Source organism: Bos javanicus, chromosome 5 (assembly GCF_032452875.1).
Source record: "Bos javanicus breed banteng chromosome 5, ARS-OSU_banteng_1.0, whole genome shotgun sequence".
Lineage (NCBI taxonomy): Eukaryota > Metazoa > Chordata > Mammalia > Artiodactyla > Bovidae > Bos > Bos javanicus.
In genome coordinates this window covers 70685593-70703293 of record NC_083872.1, presented here as the reverse complement: position 1 = coordinate 70703293, position 17701 = coordinate 70685593, and the positions used below count along the sequence as shown (strand labels likewise).

Here is a 17701-nt window from a genome sequence, read left to right as displayed (position 1 = left end):
AAAGATGTCCTTTTCATTATAGGGGACTGGAATGCAAAAGTAGGAAGTCAAAAAACACCTGGAGTAACAGGCAAATTTGGCCTTGGAGTACGGAATGAAGCAGGGCAAAGACTAATAAGAGTTTTGCCAAGAAAATGCACTGGTCATAGCAAACACCCTCCTCCAACAACACGAGAAGACTCTACACATGGACATCACCAAATGGTCAACACTGAAATCAGATTGATTATATTCTTTGCAGCCAAAGATGGAGAAGCTCTATACAGTCAGCAAAAACAAGACTGGGAGCTGACTGTGGCTCAGACCATGAACTCCTTACTGCCAAATTCAGACTTAAATTGAAGAAAGTAGGGAAAACCACTAGACCATTCAGGTATGACCTAAATCAAATCCCTTATGATTATACAGTGGAAGTGAGAAATAGATTTAAGGGACTAGGTATGATAGAGTGCCTGATGAACTATGGATGGAGGTTCGTGACACTGTACAGGAGACAGGGATCAAGACCATCCCCATGGAAAAGAAATGCAAAAAAGCAAAATGGCTGTCTGAGGAGGCACTACAAATAGCTGTGAAAAGAAGAGAAGTGAAAAGCAAAGGAGAAAAGGAAAGATATAAGCATCTGAATGCAGAGTTCCAAAGAATAGCAAGAAGAGATAAGAAAGCCTTCCTCAGCGATCAATGCAAAGAAATAGAGGAAAACAACAGAATGGGAAAGACTAGAGATTTCTTCAAGAAAATTACAGATACCAAGGGAACATTTCATGCAAAGATGGGCTCAATAAAGGACAGAAATGGTGTGGACCTAACAGAAGCAGAAGATATTAAGAAGAGGTGGCAATAATACACAGAAGAAATGTACAAAAAAGATCTTCACAAACAAGATAATCACAATGGTGTGATCACTGACCTAGAGCCAGACATCCTGGAATGTGAAGTCAAGTGGGCCTTAGAAAGCCTACGAACAAAGCTAGTGGAAGTGATGGAATTCCAGTCGAGCTATTTCAAATCCTAAAAGATGATACTATGAAAGTGCTGCACTCAGTATGCCAGCAAATTTGGAAAACTCAGCAGTGGCCACAGGACTGGAAAAGGTCAGTTTTCATTCCAATCCCCAAGAAAGGCAATGCCAAAGAATGCTCAAACTACTGCACAATTGCACTCATCTCACATGCTAGTAAAGTAATGCTCAAAATTCTCCAAGCCAGGGTCAGCAATACGTGAACTGTGAATTTCATGATGTTCAAGCTGGTTTTAGAAAAGGCAGAGGAACCAGAGATCAAATTGCCAACATCTGCTGGATCATTGAAAAAGCAAGCGAGTTCCAGAAAACCATCTATTTCTGCTTTATTGACTATGCCAAAGCCTTTGACTGTATGGATCACAATAAACTGTGGAAAATTCTGAAAGAGATGGGAACACCAGAACACCTGACCTGCCTCTTGAGAAACCTATATGCAGGTCAGGAAGCAACAGTTAGAACTGGACATGGAACAACAGACTGGTTCCAAATAGGAAAAGGAGTACATCAAGGTTGTATATTGTCACCCTGCTTATTTAACTTCTATGCAGAGTACATCATGAAAAACGCTAGGCTGGAAGAAGCACAAGTTGGAATCAAGATTGCCGGGAGAAATATCAGTAACCTCAGATATGCAGATGACACCACCCTTATGGCAGAAAGTGAAGAGGAACTAAAAAGCCTCTTGATGAAAGTGAAAGAGGAGAGTGAAAAAGTTGGCTTAAAGCTCAGCATTCAGAAAACTAAGACCATGGCATCTGGTCCCATCACTTCATGGGAAATAGATGGGGAAACAGTGGAAATAGTGTCAGACTTTATTTTGGGGGGCTCCAAAATCAATACAGATGGTGATTGCAGCCATGAAATTAAAAGACGCTTACTCCTTGGAAGGAAAGTTATGACCAACCTAGATAGCATATTCAAAAGCAGAGACATTACTTTGCCAACAAAGGTCTGTCTAGTCAAGGCTATGGTTTTTCCAGTGGTCATGTATGGAAGTGAGAGTTGGACTGTAAAGAAGGCTGAGTGCCGAAAAATTGATGCTTTTGAACTGTGGTGTTGGAGAATACTCTTGAGAGTCCCTTGGACTGCAAGCAGATCCAACCAGTCCATTCTGAAGGAGATCAGTCCTGGGTGTTCATTGGAAGGACTGATGCTAAAACTGAAACTCCAGTACTTTGGCCACCTCATGCGAAGAGTTGACTCATTGGAAAAGACTCTGATGCTGGGAGGGATTGGGGGCAAGAGGAGAAGGGGACGACAGAGGATGAGATGGCTGGATGGCATCACTGACTCAATGGACGTGAGTCTGAGTGAAATCCGGAGTTGGTGATGGACAGGGAGGCCTGGCGTGCTGCAATTCACGGGGTCGCAAAGAGTTGGACATGACTGGGTGACTGAACTGAACTGAACGGACTGTTCTAGTCTCATTGTTTTATATGTCTGGTTTTCCCACAGAGCACCACTTGTTGAAGAGACTGTCTTTTCTCCATTGTAATTCTTGCCTCCTTTGTTAGATTAATGGCATGTGTGTGGGTTTATTTCTGATAAAAACTCATCAAAATGGGTGTAGAGGGAACATATCTCAACATAATAAAGCCATTTATGACAAACTCACAGACAGTATAATACTGAACAATGAAAAGCTTTTGAAAGCCCTCCCTCTAAATTCAGAAACAAGGCAAGGATGCCCACTGTCACCATTTCTGTTCAACATAGTATTGGAAGTCCTAGTCATAGCAATCAAACAAACAAACAAAAAAAGAAATAAAAGATATCCAAATTGGAAGGAAAGAGGGAAAACTGTCACTATTTGCAGATGACAATGGTACTGTGTATAGAGAACCCTAAAGTCACCATCCAAAGCTATTAGAACTAATAACAAGTTCAGCAAGGTTTCAGGATTCAAGATTAATATACAGTAATGTATTGCATTTCTACATGCTAATAAAGTGAAAAACTGAAGCTGAAGTGTTAGTGGCTCAGTCGTGTCTCTTTGTGACCCTATGGACTATAGCCCGCCAGGCTCCTCTGTCCATGGAGTTCTCCAGGTAAGAATACTGGAGTGGGTGCCCATTTCCTTCTCCAGGGGATCTTCCTAACCCAGAGATCAAACCAAGGTCTCCTGCATCGCAAGCATATTCTTTACCATCCGAGCCACCAGGGAAGCCCTATATGCTAATAATGAAATATCAAAAAGAGAAAGTAAGAAAACAATCCTGTTTAAAGCTGCAACAAAACAAAACAAAAAACTAGGAGTAAACTTAACCAAGGAGGCTAAAGACCTATATGCTGAAAACTATAAAAAAATTGATGAAGGAAATTCAAAGAAATGGAAAGATATCTTGTGCTCTTAGATTGGAAGAATTATGAAAATGGCCATATTACCCCAATCTACAGATTTAATGCACTGCCTATTAAAATAATCATGCCATTTTTTTACAGAACTGGAAGAAATAACCCTAAAATTTATATGGAATTGCCAAAGACCCCAAATTGCCAAAGCAGTCCTGAAACACAAAGAACAAAGCTGGAGCTATAACCCTCCCAGACTTCAGACTGTATTACAAAGCTGCAGTGTAGTATTAGTACAAAAACAGATTCATAGACTAATGAAATGGAATAGAGAGCCAAGGTCTCTAGTTTTCATACGAGAGTAAAAGTCACTCAGTCGTGTCTGACTCTTTGCTATCCCATGGACTATACAGTCCATGGACTTCTCCAGGCCGAAATACTGGAATGGGTAGCCTTTCCCTTCTTGGGATTTTCCCAACCCAGGAATCGAATCCAGGTCTCCCACATTGCAGGTGGATTCTTTACCAGCTGAGCCACAAGGGGAAGACAAAGAATACTGGAGTGGGTAGCCTATCCCTTCTCCAGGGGATCTTCCCAACCCAGGAATCGAACCGGGGTCACCTGCATTGCAAGTGGATTCTTTACCAACTGAGCTATCAGGGAAGCCAGCCTCAGTTTATTCTTCGGCAGAGTGGGACTAGTACTATTTCACTGGACATTGGGATGGTGTGCATAAGGTGGCTCAGAAAATGAGTTGCTATGTCTCCTGTGCATTCTCAACAGGGGTAAGCATGCCCTCAAGAGGGTAGACGGAGAAGGCAATGGCACCCCACTCAAGTACTCTTGCCTGGAAAACCCCATGGACAGAGGAGCCTGGTAGGCTGCAGTCCATGAGGTCGCTAAGAGTTGGACACGACTGAGCGACTTCACTTCGACTTTTCACTTTCATGCATTGGAGAAGGAAATGGCAACCCACTCCAGTATTCTTGCCTGGAGAATCCCAGGGATGGGGGAGCCTGGTGGGCTGCCGTCTATGGGGTCGCAGAGTCGGACACGACTGAAGCGACTTAGCAGCAGCAGCAGCAAGAGGGTAGAAATTGGTTAGGGAGTGGATCTTTTAAATATTGATATTCTGGAGTGGGAAGCTATTCCCTCTCCAGGGGATCTTCCCGACCCCAGGGATCTCTGACTGCTCTTTACATTTCTTCCTCCAGCCACACTGGACACCTTGTAGTTCTCCAGTCATTATTGGTATTATTGCTCCGAGGTCTTTGCACTTACTTGCTGTTCCCACTGCCTAGAGAGAATATCTGCTAGATGTTCACATTGCTTATTTCTTCACTACTTTCAGGTCTCTACTCAGATAACACTTTATCAGAGATGCCTTCACTGAGACCATTTTATAAAACTTCTATCTGGACCTAACTCTGCTTTAGTTTCCATAGGTATTATTGCCACCTGACATGGCATCAGGGATCGTGTGCTTTATTAGGTTCACTGATACACTATATCTATTGTCTGTCTTTATCCAGAATTAAAACTCCTTAAGATCAGGGTCTTTATTTTGTTCACTTATGTGTACCTGAAGCAGGCCTGGGGCATTAGTATTCAGTGCGTATCTCGTGAATGACGGCCTCCCTGAGTGTGAGAAGACCGGTATCTGGCCATTGTGTTGGAAGATCCCTATCTTTCATTCTCTTCAGATCCTTCTTTTGGGCCATTTTCCCAGCCATAAGGGTAGTAGCTTCATGTTCTTGGAGTTGACTGGGGGAAGGAGATCTTCTACCTGATTCTTCTTTTTTCAGTAAGGTGCTCAGTTATCTTCTGTGCTTGAGTCCTTAGGTGCAGAGCCCTTTGAAATAACTTCTTCTCAGGGAAAATTCCTGGTTTATCTTGGGGAGGTAAAATGGGAATCACCTGGTTATGTGTGCCGAGGCAGCTGGGGGAGAGGAAGCTGGTTGCCTGTTTCAAACCCCACCCATGTATCTGGAGTTTTGAGCATTTATTAACTTTGTTTTTAATACAACTTATTTAATTAAAATTTATATAATTTTTAATGAACAATTTTAATCAGCTTGTAAAAATTCCTAAGCATTTAACAGTCTGCTCTCATGAACTGGTATAAGCTGTGTCATCTTGCTTTTGGCTTTCCTTGTCTTTTGTAGGCTTTAATCTTTCTGCGTCTTCTGTCTTTTTTCTACATCAAATATTTCTTGCTCATCTAAAATTTCCAAAATTTTTAGTTTCCAAAATTTTGTTGATAGCTCTTTTCAGCTGTCATCTTCTTTCTCATTTTCATTGCCTTACTGAGGTTAAGCCTTACTCCAAAACATCCAATTTACTGCTATTTTAATAGGTTTAGGAGGTTGTCAAGGTAAATGCATGTGTTCAGACTGCTTTGTTTAACCAGAAGTGTCTCTATTTGGAATTACTTTTAATTTCTTCTTGCATGTACATGCTTGAAAATGTATGATGTGACCATATTCTTTGACCTATGTAGGTTTTATCTCTTTTTTCCTTTTTTTCATTTTTACTATTGGTGACCTTTTATGGCTCACATAATATTTTAGTATAAAATTTACCTCATTAATTATTTCTTAATGTACCTTTCTATGAAAACAGATTCATTTAATATCATAATAGTAACTCTTATAACCACAGACATTAAAAACCACAGACATTAAAACAGTAAAAATTTTTAGTTTCAGGAATGTTTGTTTTGGGTAGAATGAAATAGTAGTGTTTTACATCTATCAACATGTATTTTTGTTTACTGACTTCATGACTTTATTCCTGGTGAGCTTATCATCTGTCTTGAGGTAGAGGGGTGGAGGAGGAGGGAATTGTTAGAGCAGGAAAGAAAAAAGCAAGAAAAATTTGTTTTTTTTTTTTAAAGACAAAATAATAGTTTTGAAAGTCATAACTCACTGTGGATAAAAGGATTCTATAAGTTCCTTTATCTTCCCCCTGTAATACAGCAAGACTTGGCTTTTTGTTGTAACTGAGACCCCCATGATGTCTCCATCTTTGCACAGCTCGGTTGTTCATCTCCTTCTCTTACAAGAGAGATCCTGGTATGCTTTCATGACCAAGATAGTTCAATTTGAATTTCTGATACATGTTACCAAGAGCTAAGTCATTCCAATTTCGAGGTTTTTGGTGTGTTTTTTTTTTTTTTAAAACCTGAACTTTGTGGATTTTCTTTCCACACATGATAGCTATTTATCATTAATATATTTTGACAGAAATACAGATGGTCAAAAGGATATTATAAATTGAGTAATGCTTATCAATGAACTCTTATCACATCAACATCTGATACAGTATTTGTAAAATATCTGTACTTTATATCCAAAACATTTTTCATTCAGTGTGTAAATGATGCTTGGAGACCCTACAGATCTGCAAATTCCTTGAAATACTTCTTAGCACCACCCTCCTGTTCCCAAACCCAAAGTTGCTTAGCTCACAGGTTGGTCGAGCCAATGTTTTAGACTATCTTTTCCCCAAAGTCATTCCCACCTGAGTTTAAATGAGTGCTTTCTTGCCTTTCCACAGTGCCAGATTGTGTTTATTCCAATGTCTAGGTATTTCTTGACTCCATCCTTTTTACACCTGCCACTACTCCAGTTCAGGCCCTGCTTACCCGTCATGTGTAGCTGCAGCAGTCTTCTATCTGGTCTCTTTTCTTCCTTCCTATCCCTTCTGCATTCCAGTCTCCATAGGGAGGCCAGCATGATCCTTCTGGTTTGTCCTTTCCTCCCCTGAAATGCTGGTACTCCCGTGTGCCATCTTGAGATATGGGATGCCTTTATTTCAGTCCTACTTAGCTGCTTGTGTTCTATAATCACGTCAAACACACGAGCTTTTGTTGGAGCCAGTTCTTTTGGTGGAAAGTTTTTTTTCTCTCCTCCACATGGCGAACTCGTGCTCAGCTCAAATGTCACTTATAAAACTGTTACTCAACCCCATATTCCTGCTGGCATCCTGTAGCACTTTGTCCAGGCTTTGGTTCTGGATTTCTCACACTATGGGCACCTTGGGGACAGTGACTTTCAGTTGTGTTTGTGTCCCCAAGCACCTTGAACCATGCTGTGCATGCTGTCACTTCAGTCACGCATGGTACATGGTAAACGCTCAGTCAGTGTTTACTGGACACACCAACGTGGACTGATGTGCTTGTGAGTATGGGCCTTTCTTTGAGACTAGCAGGGCTATGGTATTCTATGCAGTGGGGGGATCTGGAAATGGAGTGTTCACGGAAAAATGTGTTCATTTTCCAATTCTGTTTTTCCTATTTCAATCTCTTCTGAAATTTTTTTTCTCTCAAATAAGACTTTATTGCATTTTTTTCTGATTGCAGAAGCAACATATAGCATAGTATTTACACATAGTACATAACATCTTTATGCCTTATTATTCTCATCTGCAAAGTGGGAATTATTCTAATAGTACGTACCTCATAAGATGGTCATGAAGATGAAATTAGTAAGTGCACATAAAATGTTTAGCACGGTGTCTGGCACAGTAATTATTCAGGAAGTATATGCAGCTATAACTATGTTCAATGCGAAAAAGGTACAGGTCTGTGAGACCTGGATACAGTAGAGCTGGAGACTAGGGCCCAGGATCTCCCCTGTGTTACATTAAAGGAAAACACAAATCAGACTCCAGATGCCTCAGAGAATCATTTTGATCTTTTAAGACAGCCTTTCTCAACCAGGGTTCATCTGAACCACTGAACTCTGGACTGGAGTGACAACTGTTTCCTCTCTGTCAAGGATGCTGTGTAGCTAACACAATTCTAGATGCTCAGGAATGTTGGTTCACTGTGTACAATGCCTGATTCAGGAACTGAGGCTTAGTCTCTCCACCCCTCCCTTAAGAAAAGGCTGTTCTGAGTCTTCTTAAGGACGGGATGCTGGGACTCGGTGTCTCAGTCACACCCTCTCTAGAAACCTGTTTCCTTGCATATTCTCACTTAGGGCAGTTGTCAGAACTCTCTCCGTCCTGCCTCCCTCGCCCACATAACCTGTCCCTGGAACACCATTCATTTGTTCCTTCTCCATGTTGTGTTCATCATATGCCCACTGGTGTTGACAGGTATCCCTTCACTTTTCTTGAAACAATAACATGTCTCTCCCCATCCCTGGGTAGCCCCTTTCACTTCTGCTATTGCAGTGAAGAATAGCTCCAACGTCAGTAACTGGACCACACCATAGTAAACATGATTGACAGCTTTTTTTTTTTTTTCACATGCAGACTTCTTAAAGTCAGCTAGATACCTTGCCCTTTTCAAATGCCTCTCCTTAACAAAAATTATAGAATCATCTAGCCACTTAATCTAGCTGTGTCATGATCTGTGCCACCAAGGCTCCTGCTGGACTGTGTACGGCAGAGCTAGTCTGCTCTTCCTGGCGCCCATTCCCCTTTCCTGCAGTTCTGCAGTGCTGACAAGGCCCATGCTGCCTCCCAGAAAGGCAGCAGGCACTGATTTTTGGGAGGAGGAGGGATAGGTCATGATGTCTCCTCCATTAGTAAGGAAGAATAATACTGGTAAGCAATTACTACTGTTTTACCACAATGCATATAATGGAATATCATATAGCCATTAATTTTTGAAGAATATTTATTGACATGGGAAAATGCTTACAGTATGTTAAAGAAGAAAGCAGGATACAAATCTGTAAATACAGCATGATCCCAATCTAGTAGTAAAATAAATTATATACGCATAGAAAAAACACAGGACAGAAATACGCTGAAACATTAACAGAGACTATCTCAGGTGGTGGGTTGTGGGGTGAATGATTAACTTTAGTATTTTCTGTATTCTCCAGACTTTCCACAATGAAACGTATTATTTTTAAAATCCGAGGGGGAAGGGAAGTCAACATAAGAAACATCTAGTACTGGGAGGCAGCAAGACGGATGGTTGTGAGGGGAGGTTGCATACTTATACCACCTCTGCCCACATCTTTTTTATTAAGGAGGGACAGTAAGGTCGATTCTGTCCACCTCTCAGGACCAGTGGGTGTGTGAAAGGGGCTTGAAAGGGCCTCAGGTATTTGCTGACTATTACTCTAAAGCAGCAGCTCAAGTGCCTTATGTTCAAACTTGCTTCCCCATACCCTGTTTTAAAGACTGGGAGGGATGTAGACACAGGGGCCTGCAGAGCGCAGTTGGCCAGTGTATTCTCACCATCCCCATTGCAGGTCACTGAGCCAAGACATGTCGAGGGTCAGGGCAGGGCGGCGGTGTTGGGGAGCCTGCAGCCCTAATCTCTGACCTAAAGCATTCCACACCCTTATCTGAAATTCAGTACTAACTGAGCATGTTTCCTGCTCATACTTCAATTTCATTTTGGTCACCTCCCTACTTAGTAAGTTCTTTAAGCCAGTTATGCTGAAATATTTATTGCTTAAAACAGCCCAAGAATTACCAGTCTCCCAGCATTCTAAAGTCATAAGGAGGCACAAGGTGGACCCCCGAGGCAATGTGAAGGGGAAGGTAAGGTGTTGGGGGGTCAGGCCAGCCCGAGTTAGAGTCTTCCTTGCTGTGTGATGTTGGGTAACTTACTGTACTTTCCAGAGGTGATCTCTAACATGAGATGTGATGAGGATACACAAGATAAAGATACATAAAAAGCCCAGCACAGAGCAAGCAATTGACAAATGTTGGTTCTCTTTCCATGTGCAAGATGAAGTCACTTTCATCTTCTCCCTCTGCAAATTCTCTCTCCAAAACAAAGCCTAGTGCCCAGCACAGAGAAATTCAAAATGAAACAGAACTCACTGAAAACAGAAGAGCACAGTAACTTAAACAAGACTGTTCAAACACTAACTCTGCATAAAGCTGGCAAGATGGTATTTCATTAAACATGTCTTCATTTAGGTAAGCGACACTCATGCCAAAGCTATTTGATTGCAGAAATTATAAAAATATCTTAAAAATGCATTTGTAGAATGAAGTAACAAAAATACTCAAAATTCTTTTTTCTAAACTTTTTTTCACTTAATCTAATATTATGAATTACCAAGTTTCACTTTATTTACTGTTAAAACATGGGTCGCCCATAACTTCTACTCCAGTTATTTTGGATGAAAATCCTAAAATGTATTGTGTTCTTTATAGTCTTTTTATAGAGTATTCTGGATTTAACTTTTTTAAAAAAGAAACACAAGGTCATCATTATGAGAATTAGTTTACAGGCCATACTATTGTATGGATACTTTCTGGGTCAACTAGAATGTCCTTTGGGAAACAGATGGTTCCAGACTTATGATGCCTCAAGTAGTTCTCATTGTCCCCACATTCCTATCCAGTTTTCAGTTGGATTTTTGCTGCTTTCAGTAGGTCTGCCTTCCATCCAACAGCCTCCTCTTTTGCCATATATATATATTTTTTTTGGTGGACTTGGAAGTCAGATAACTAAACATGTTAAAATATACGCAAATTTTAGTAAAGAGGCAAAAAGTGAGATAGATTCTTGAGGCTCTCACGTAGAAATAAATTGTAAGAAACTTTGACATCTCTTTTGGCAGCTCAAAGGCCTTTTAAAACTGAATTCCTGATTTGTACTTTTGCCAGAGAAGTGGCTTCTGGATAAATGACATTTCACTAATACTCTGTGTACTTTATCCTTAGAAAAGCTATTTATTACAACTGAGATAATAGATGTAAAAGCACTTTAAAAAAGCATAAACTGTGAAATAGTATTGTTTACCCCAATAAACAATAAATAGTATTGTTTATAAAGAAACACACACAGATGGCTAAATTGAATCAACCCCAATGTTTTATTTAAAGTTTTAAAAGGCAGTGGTTAAGCACATTATGTGTATATATATGTATGTATATACATACATACATATATATATATATAAGAGGAAACCAACCCCTTTTCAACTTTAGCCATTGATTAACTAGACCCACTGTCTATTGCATGATTCATTTTCTACTTTTTCATATGACCAATCTGTTTTACCAAAGTAAAAACAGCCTTAATCAGTTTAACAGTAACTATTTGTGTTTCTTTTTTAAATAAATAAAGTTACCATTAAACTGATCACATATGGTAGAAAGGTAGAACACACACAAGCACACACAGTCCCCGATTTAAAACATGTGGCGTATGAATGACCTATATGTACAAATGGGTGCTGCTGTCTCCTCCACCCTCAGCAGAGGCCACAGAAGAACTCCCAGTACCCAGGGGTCCCCATTCCCTCTTCCGGGTTGGAGGGTATGTTTTCCTGGCACCCCTATGTTAGACCTCAGAATGCATGCTCCCCATGCAGCAATACAGATGGGGGTTCAGTTCTATGGTACTAGTGTTCAGGTTATTAGGGAATAAATAGGCATTGGTAGCTGCCTCAGAACTAAACCATCTTTTGTAACTTTATAGGGAGAAATGTATTCTGAAGTTCTAGATAAGTGACATACAAACTTTTTTGAATGTAATCAGTTTGCAAGTCTGGGGCTGTGTGTGTGTGTGTGTGTGTGTGCGTGTGTGTGAGTCTCTATAGATTTATACAAAATTGAAATGAAGTGAAGAGTGGGGCTAGGCCTATGGAGCAGCTGCTTGGCTTCCATTCACTCAGTCCTGATCTAAAGGGTCACTTGCCTTCGCCCCTTTTAGCAGCTCATTCTGCTTCCCATGTGCCTCCGTCTCTGGAGAGATTCAGAAAGGGCAGCTCACACAAGTGAGAGGAAGGACACAGCTAAATCTTCTGTTAAGAATCTTGGCAAACAGAACTGCCAGATTCAACCAGGGCTGCTTTATAGAGTGAAGTCCTTCAGTTCCATCTTGACAGAATGGAATTTTTTTTCCCTCTTCCTAGTCCCTGCAACTCCATCTAACTGCAGCTCTGTATGAATGCCTCAATATCGCAAAAACACAGGATCACTTCTTAAATACGCTGGATTCTCAATGAGTAAACCAGTTAATGTGTTTCTAGCCAAAGCAAGGGCATAAATGTTTTAGAGAAAAGATTCCCCTGGAGCTACAGAGAAAAGATGCTGATAAAAGCAATATTGAGAGTTGAGCAGGTGATGCTTTCAGTCTGTGTCAGAGCTGGTCTCCTCGATGACAGAGTACTGGTTGAGTGCTTCTTCCAAAGGCGTTATTGTCCCATCAGGTTTTAGTCCCATTGGTTTAAGCAACTCCTCTCTGGAAAAAGAGATAAAAGAGAGAGAAAAAAGTATTCACCAGCATCACACACACACCCTCCCCCCGCCCGAATCCACATCCTTTAAAAAAAAAGAAAAGTCTTTAAAAACCAAAGTATTTTTCCTCAAGCTCTCTCTGTGTGTTTGTAACAGGAAAGATGAAAGGGGTATGGAAAGAAAAAGAGGGAGATAAAAGACTTCATTCACACAGGCCAAACCTACTAAGCCAATTAAAAGTATGAAAAGTCAAGGTCTAAATGGGCTCAGGACAAGGAGCAGGTCTCTTCTGTTTTTAATAATTGACTTTTTTTCCTTTTGTGGATTTGTTTTAGTTAAGAAGTTGAAGCTGCCAAAATTCCACCTGTCCCAGTGGACCAGCCATGTAATTAAATGGCTGATTTGATATGTATGGATTTAATTTAATGGAATAAATCTGCCATTTGATTTTTCCCTGTCCAGTCTCTAGTGATATATAAGTACTTATTGATTTCAAATCAGTTGGCCTTTCCCAACTTTCTCCCTCCCTTTTCTTTCCTTCTTTCTCTCCTTCTTTTTTAAAAAAACACCATTGCTTTTGTTTGTGGCAGTTTAATTATGGGATTGACAGCCATTTTAATCTCTTCAAAGCGCCCCAACTGCCTCTCCTCAGCTAATCCAATTATATCTACTCCACAAGTTACGGCCTCATCTAAAGATGATTAATTATTGATTAAGCCAATCAAAAAGCGTTAGGAAAGATTTATTTAATCTTTTCATGGGCTCTTATTTATTATATGGAGATTATGGTGAATGTACCTGTTGAGCTGCTAACTCTAGTCCTCCTCCCACCCCAAAAAGTCAGCAGTGTACTTTAAAAGGAGTCTTGAAGAGCACATGAGCTGCTTAAAACTTATTTCTCACAGAAACGGGCATTGCCCTCTAAAAACATGTCTACAACAAGAACCCACATGGCAGCAACTGTAATGTTGGTGGGAGCTAGAGTGAAGGAAGGTAATAAAGCCTCCTCTCCCTCTGCTTCCTTGTGGTTGTCCCTCAGGCCAGCACAAAGAAGGGCTCCCTACTGGGAAGGGCCAGCCACACAACCGTGTGCTAGTGTTACAAGTGCAGAGAGACTTCTGGGGAAGGGGAGAACAGCTCAGGGGACGCTGGATAAGCCAACAGGAGCCTATCAAGCAGCTCTTACCAGAAGACTACTGCTGAGAGTCTGAAGACTCTATTAATATGGATGGTTGACTGGTTAAATTGAGGTTGCTAAATATTTATCAAGTAGGAAATGTGTTTCGTGATCCCAGAAATGGGGTCAGAATCATAGAATTTAAAGCGGCCTTAGAGATCATTTAGTCCAACTCCCTTGTTTAATAAAGGAGACTGAGTGACTTACCCAAGGTCACACGTCTAGTGGCAAAACTGGACCTGGGACAGTCCCTGAACCCCAGCCCAGGGCTCTCTGCACATCTGCTCTAACTGCACTGAAGGAACCACTCTGAGTTCAGCTGCTCAACAACTATGTGCTCAGAACTTTGTCATATACTGGGGAGAGAAGGAAGGCCAGGCACAGCTGCTGCCCTCGAGCAGTGCGTGAAACATACACATGGAAAATAACTCAGGACCTAATGGGGTAAATGCTGTAACAGGATCAGGAACAAAGGAAATCACAGCTCCTGAGACGAAGCATCGATCTAATTGCCTGGGGAAGGTGGGAGCAGCACCTCTGGGGAGGTGTCCTATGCCAGGCAAAGATGGCACAGGACTCTGCCAGCAAGGGAGATTGTGTGGAGGGCTCTGTATGGTCCCACCTACTTGTGACTGTATAGACCTTTCTGGATTGTGTCAATTTCTTTCTCTGCTCTCAAGCTGGGAAAGGGCCCAGTGTTTGGGGAGGGGAGAGATTCACTGAAGGAGCAGCAGGAAGTAAGTCTGCAAGGGCAGTTTGGGGTTTGGCAGTCAAGTGTCTTGAATGTCAAAGTAAGCAGCTTGGGTCCTAGCCTGTAAGGAATGCCCGGCCAGGGTTGGTTTATAGGGAAGAATCTCTGGCAGCAGTGCAAAGACACGTCGGAATCGGGGAAACTGGCAGAGAGGCAAGTCACGAGGATGTCACTGTAACAGTGCGTGTGAGAGGAGACAGAAAGTTGGGCTGTGGCTGTGGTTGTGGGAAGAAAAGGCATCACTTCCAAGGTAGAGCTGTCATCCACTGGGAGGGCAGAGTTGGTAAAGGGGAGTGAGGAAGAGTGTCTCTATGGCTCCCAGCTCAGATGACCATGTGGATGGTGACCATTCATTCGAGCAAGAGCACAGCAGATGGAGCAGATTTTGGGGGATGGGGAAGACACTAACATCTTTCAGGACAGTGAAGAACTCTGCATGACAACCAGGTAGAAATGTTTAGTGGAACTAGAGAACAATCTGCTTCCACTGAAACTTCTCTCTAGCACCAGTTCATACTCCACATCTGTACTTTAGTAACAATTCCTAGTTGTGGTTGTCCTGAAGGCCTTTGTGATACTGGACACTGTTTACTAATAATCAATACAAAAGGAGAAGGGCACCACCTTCTGGGGTGAAACATTAAGGGATCAGAAAGTTCAAAGGTTTGAAGGGGTTGGTGACTGCAGAACAGTAAGGTGGGGTGGGGTGAAGGGTATGGGGGGGTGGAATGGGATCAGTAGATGAGATTGCATGAATTCTACCAAGATAGTGATGAACTGCTGGAGGGGCATGCCATCACTCCTAATATTTCTGTATTTCTCTGGTAACAGAATGATACTGGGGCTAGCTACCAGCTTGCACAAGGTAGCCAGTACTTTCTCATCCAAACCCAGGAGGAATATTTTCAAATCAAGTCCATAGGTTGCACCCCTACTCCATAATCCAATTTTATAATAGAAATAATTAAAAACATTACAAAAGTTTTATAGCCAAATTATGAAAATTCATCTATAGAATAAAGGGGCTCATATTTTAATGCTCACCTGTGAACTACTCTTCTCAAGGCTTTATTTTTTGGATTTTCTCTATCACCCCTCTACTAACATAGAAGCTCTTCTAAGGATATGAATTATTTTCTTTTTCACATGGCTATAGGATGCTATAGGATGTCTTGTCTTACTGACACTCCTGTAGGAGAGGTGTCAGTGATAACTGGCCAAATAATTATGCATTCATGCAGATAAATTAAGGCGGCAATGTGATACACTGGAAAGAACAAAAAGGTCTAGAGTCAGGAAGTCTCTTTGAAGTCCTGGCTCTTCCACTTACCAGTTGTGTGATCTTGGGCAAGTCTCTGAGTCTCTGTATTCCCATCTGTGAAATGGGGATAATAATACTAGCTCTACCTACCTACTTCCTAGTGATGACTTAAGGGGTTATAGTACTAGCAGTGGTAGTAGTAACAGCAACAATGATAGTATAAATGAAAGAGTTCTATGTACTGTAAAGGAGTCCTAAATATTAGTTGTTGTTATTGTGGTACAGTGAAAGGCATATAAAGGTTTTGGAATCAGACCTAGGTTCTATAGCAGTAAGATCTTGAATTCTCTGAACTTCAGTTTCCTTATCGGTAGAATTGGGATAGGAATACCCATTTCACTGAATCGTCATGAGGGTGAAAGGTCATTATACATATGAAATACATAGTGCGATGGCTGGGGTGTAGTTGGAACCCATGAGATGCATTTCCTGTCCTTTATGTGCTTATGGAAGGAAGGTTTCCACAAGATTGTTAGGGCAGTCTTTGGGAATAAGTGGGGGAAGAATATGCAGAAGCAAATAAAAGACATGGTCCCTGTCCTCAAGAAGCTTTTAGTCAGTTCAGAAGGTAAAACACACACACATTAAACAATATTAAAGGAATTACAGAACAGCAGATCAACAAGCTTGAGATGATTAACAGGCAGAGCCCTGCTTTCCCTAGCTTGACAGTTCAGTACACCCTTACTGTATTTGAAATTTATTTAAAGGCAATTTCTCATCCTGTTTGGGAATGGAAGGAGAGAGGATCACTTACAGATAGACTCTTTTCTCTTATGGACCCCGAGGCTTACTTTTCAAACCCCCATCCTAATGATTCTGCTCTTCCTCTCTATCATATAACAGCCCACAAATACCAAAATGAATTCTTTGATATAGAAACTTACTCCTAAAAGGTCTGAAAAATGACCTGGTTATACTAAACTGCTTCATTTAGTAAGATCTGTTGTATCTAGATGAGCAAGATGTGGACAGAGAATGGGAAGCATTAATGAATACCACAGAACTGTTATTCCACCAGTCATATGGGCTATGTACACGTGGGAGGGACACGGAGGAGATGGGGATGCTGATCACAGGCTCCTGGCAGGAGATGGGTTCAGGGCCAGACTGTAATGGCAGTGATGGACACAGATTCACGGGGAGAAAGGCATCCCGAAGCAGGAGGTTAGTCAAGCAAAGGCACAGAAGCGAGAGTCAGTTGTGTGCAGGGACTGGCAAGCAGGCTGGCTTGGCTGAGATAAAGGAAAAAGAAAGCTCAAGACAGATATGGGGTACAAAAGAGGATTTGGATGGAGACTTTGCAATCCTGGGCTGACAAGTCTGGGTTACAGTACAGAGATATTTTGTCTTCTATTTCAAGGGTCCCATATTTTAAGACTATTTATTAAAAATAATTCTTATTACAAAGGTTGAAAGCTATAAAATACTGCTTTGACATTTAAAAAGAAAATATTCTACACTGTATTCATTTTCATATCCCTATGTGTCTAGCACAGTGCCTTGCAGATGGTAGATCCTCAATAAGTGTTTATGAACTCAATTTAGCTGCAGTTGGTATTATCTTGTATTTTCACAGAAAGGAATGGTATAGTGTTTTATGTGACACCTAATAAACAAACCCTGACCAAGAGAAAAGGCTCATTTTCATCACCAAGATTTACAATTAGGAAAAGTATTAGCATTCTACAGGGAATTCTGCATGATGCTTTCCAGATATTTCTCATTTTCTACAGGACTTGAGCAACTTGAGGACAGAGTCCATGTCTTCTCTGGCTGTGATCTGCAGGATCTAGGATGGGCACATAATAGGTGCTCAGTAAAGTTCTACTGAAAGAATATAATACATGGGTCATAGCATCAATGGACAATGGTAGAGAACCATTTGCCACGAGTCATCCTCATACTATTTTAACTATAATTATTTCCCTGATGAGTCAATGTCATCAGACATTCTGACCGTCCAGA

General features: G+C 41.2%; 1 protein-coding gene across 4 annotated transcripts in view; it reads right to left on the bottom strand.

Annotated features, from left to right (window-relative positions):
- Positions 1–11092: 11092 nt before the first annotated feature.
- The window catches only part of RIC8B (RIC8 guanine nucleotide exchange factor B), a 101326-nt gene continuing 94717 nt past the window's right edge, over positions 11093–17701 (bottom strand). For 2 of the 4 annotated variants that reach the window (XM_061417200.1, XM_061417204.1), the window contains one exon: positions 11093–12488. In XM_061417200.1, the coding sequence (XP_061273184.1) occupies positions 12377–12488 (112 nt within the window). In that variant the 3' untranslated portion in view covers positions 11093–12376. The remainder of the gene's footprint in view (positions 12489–17701) is intronic. The other 2 variants (XR_009736526.1, XM_061417203.1) reach the window with 2 other exon arrangements.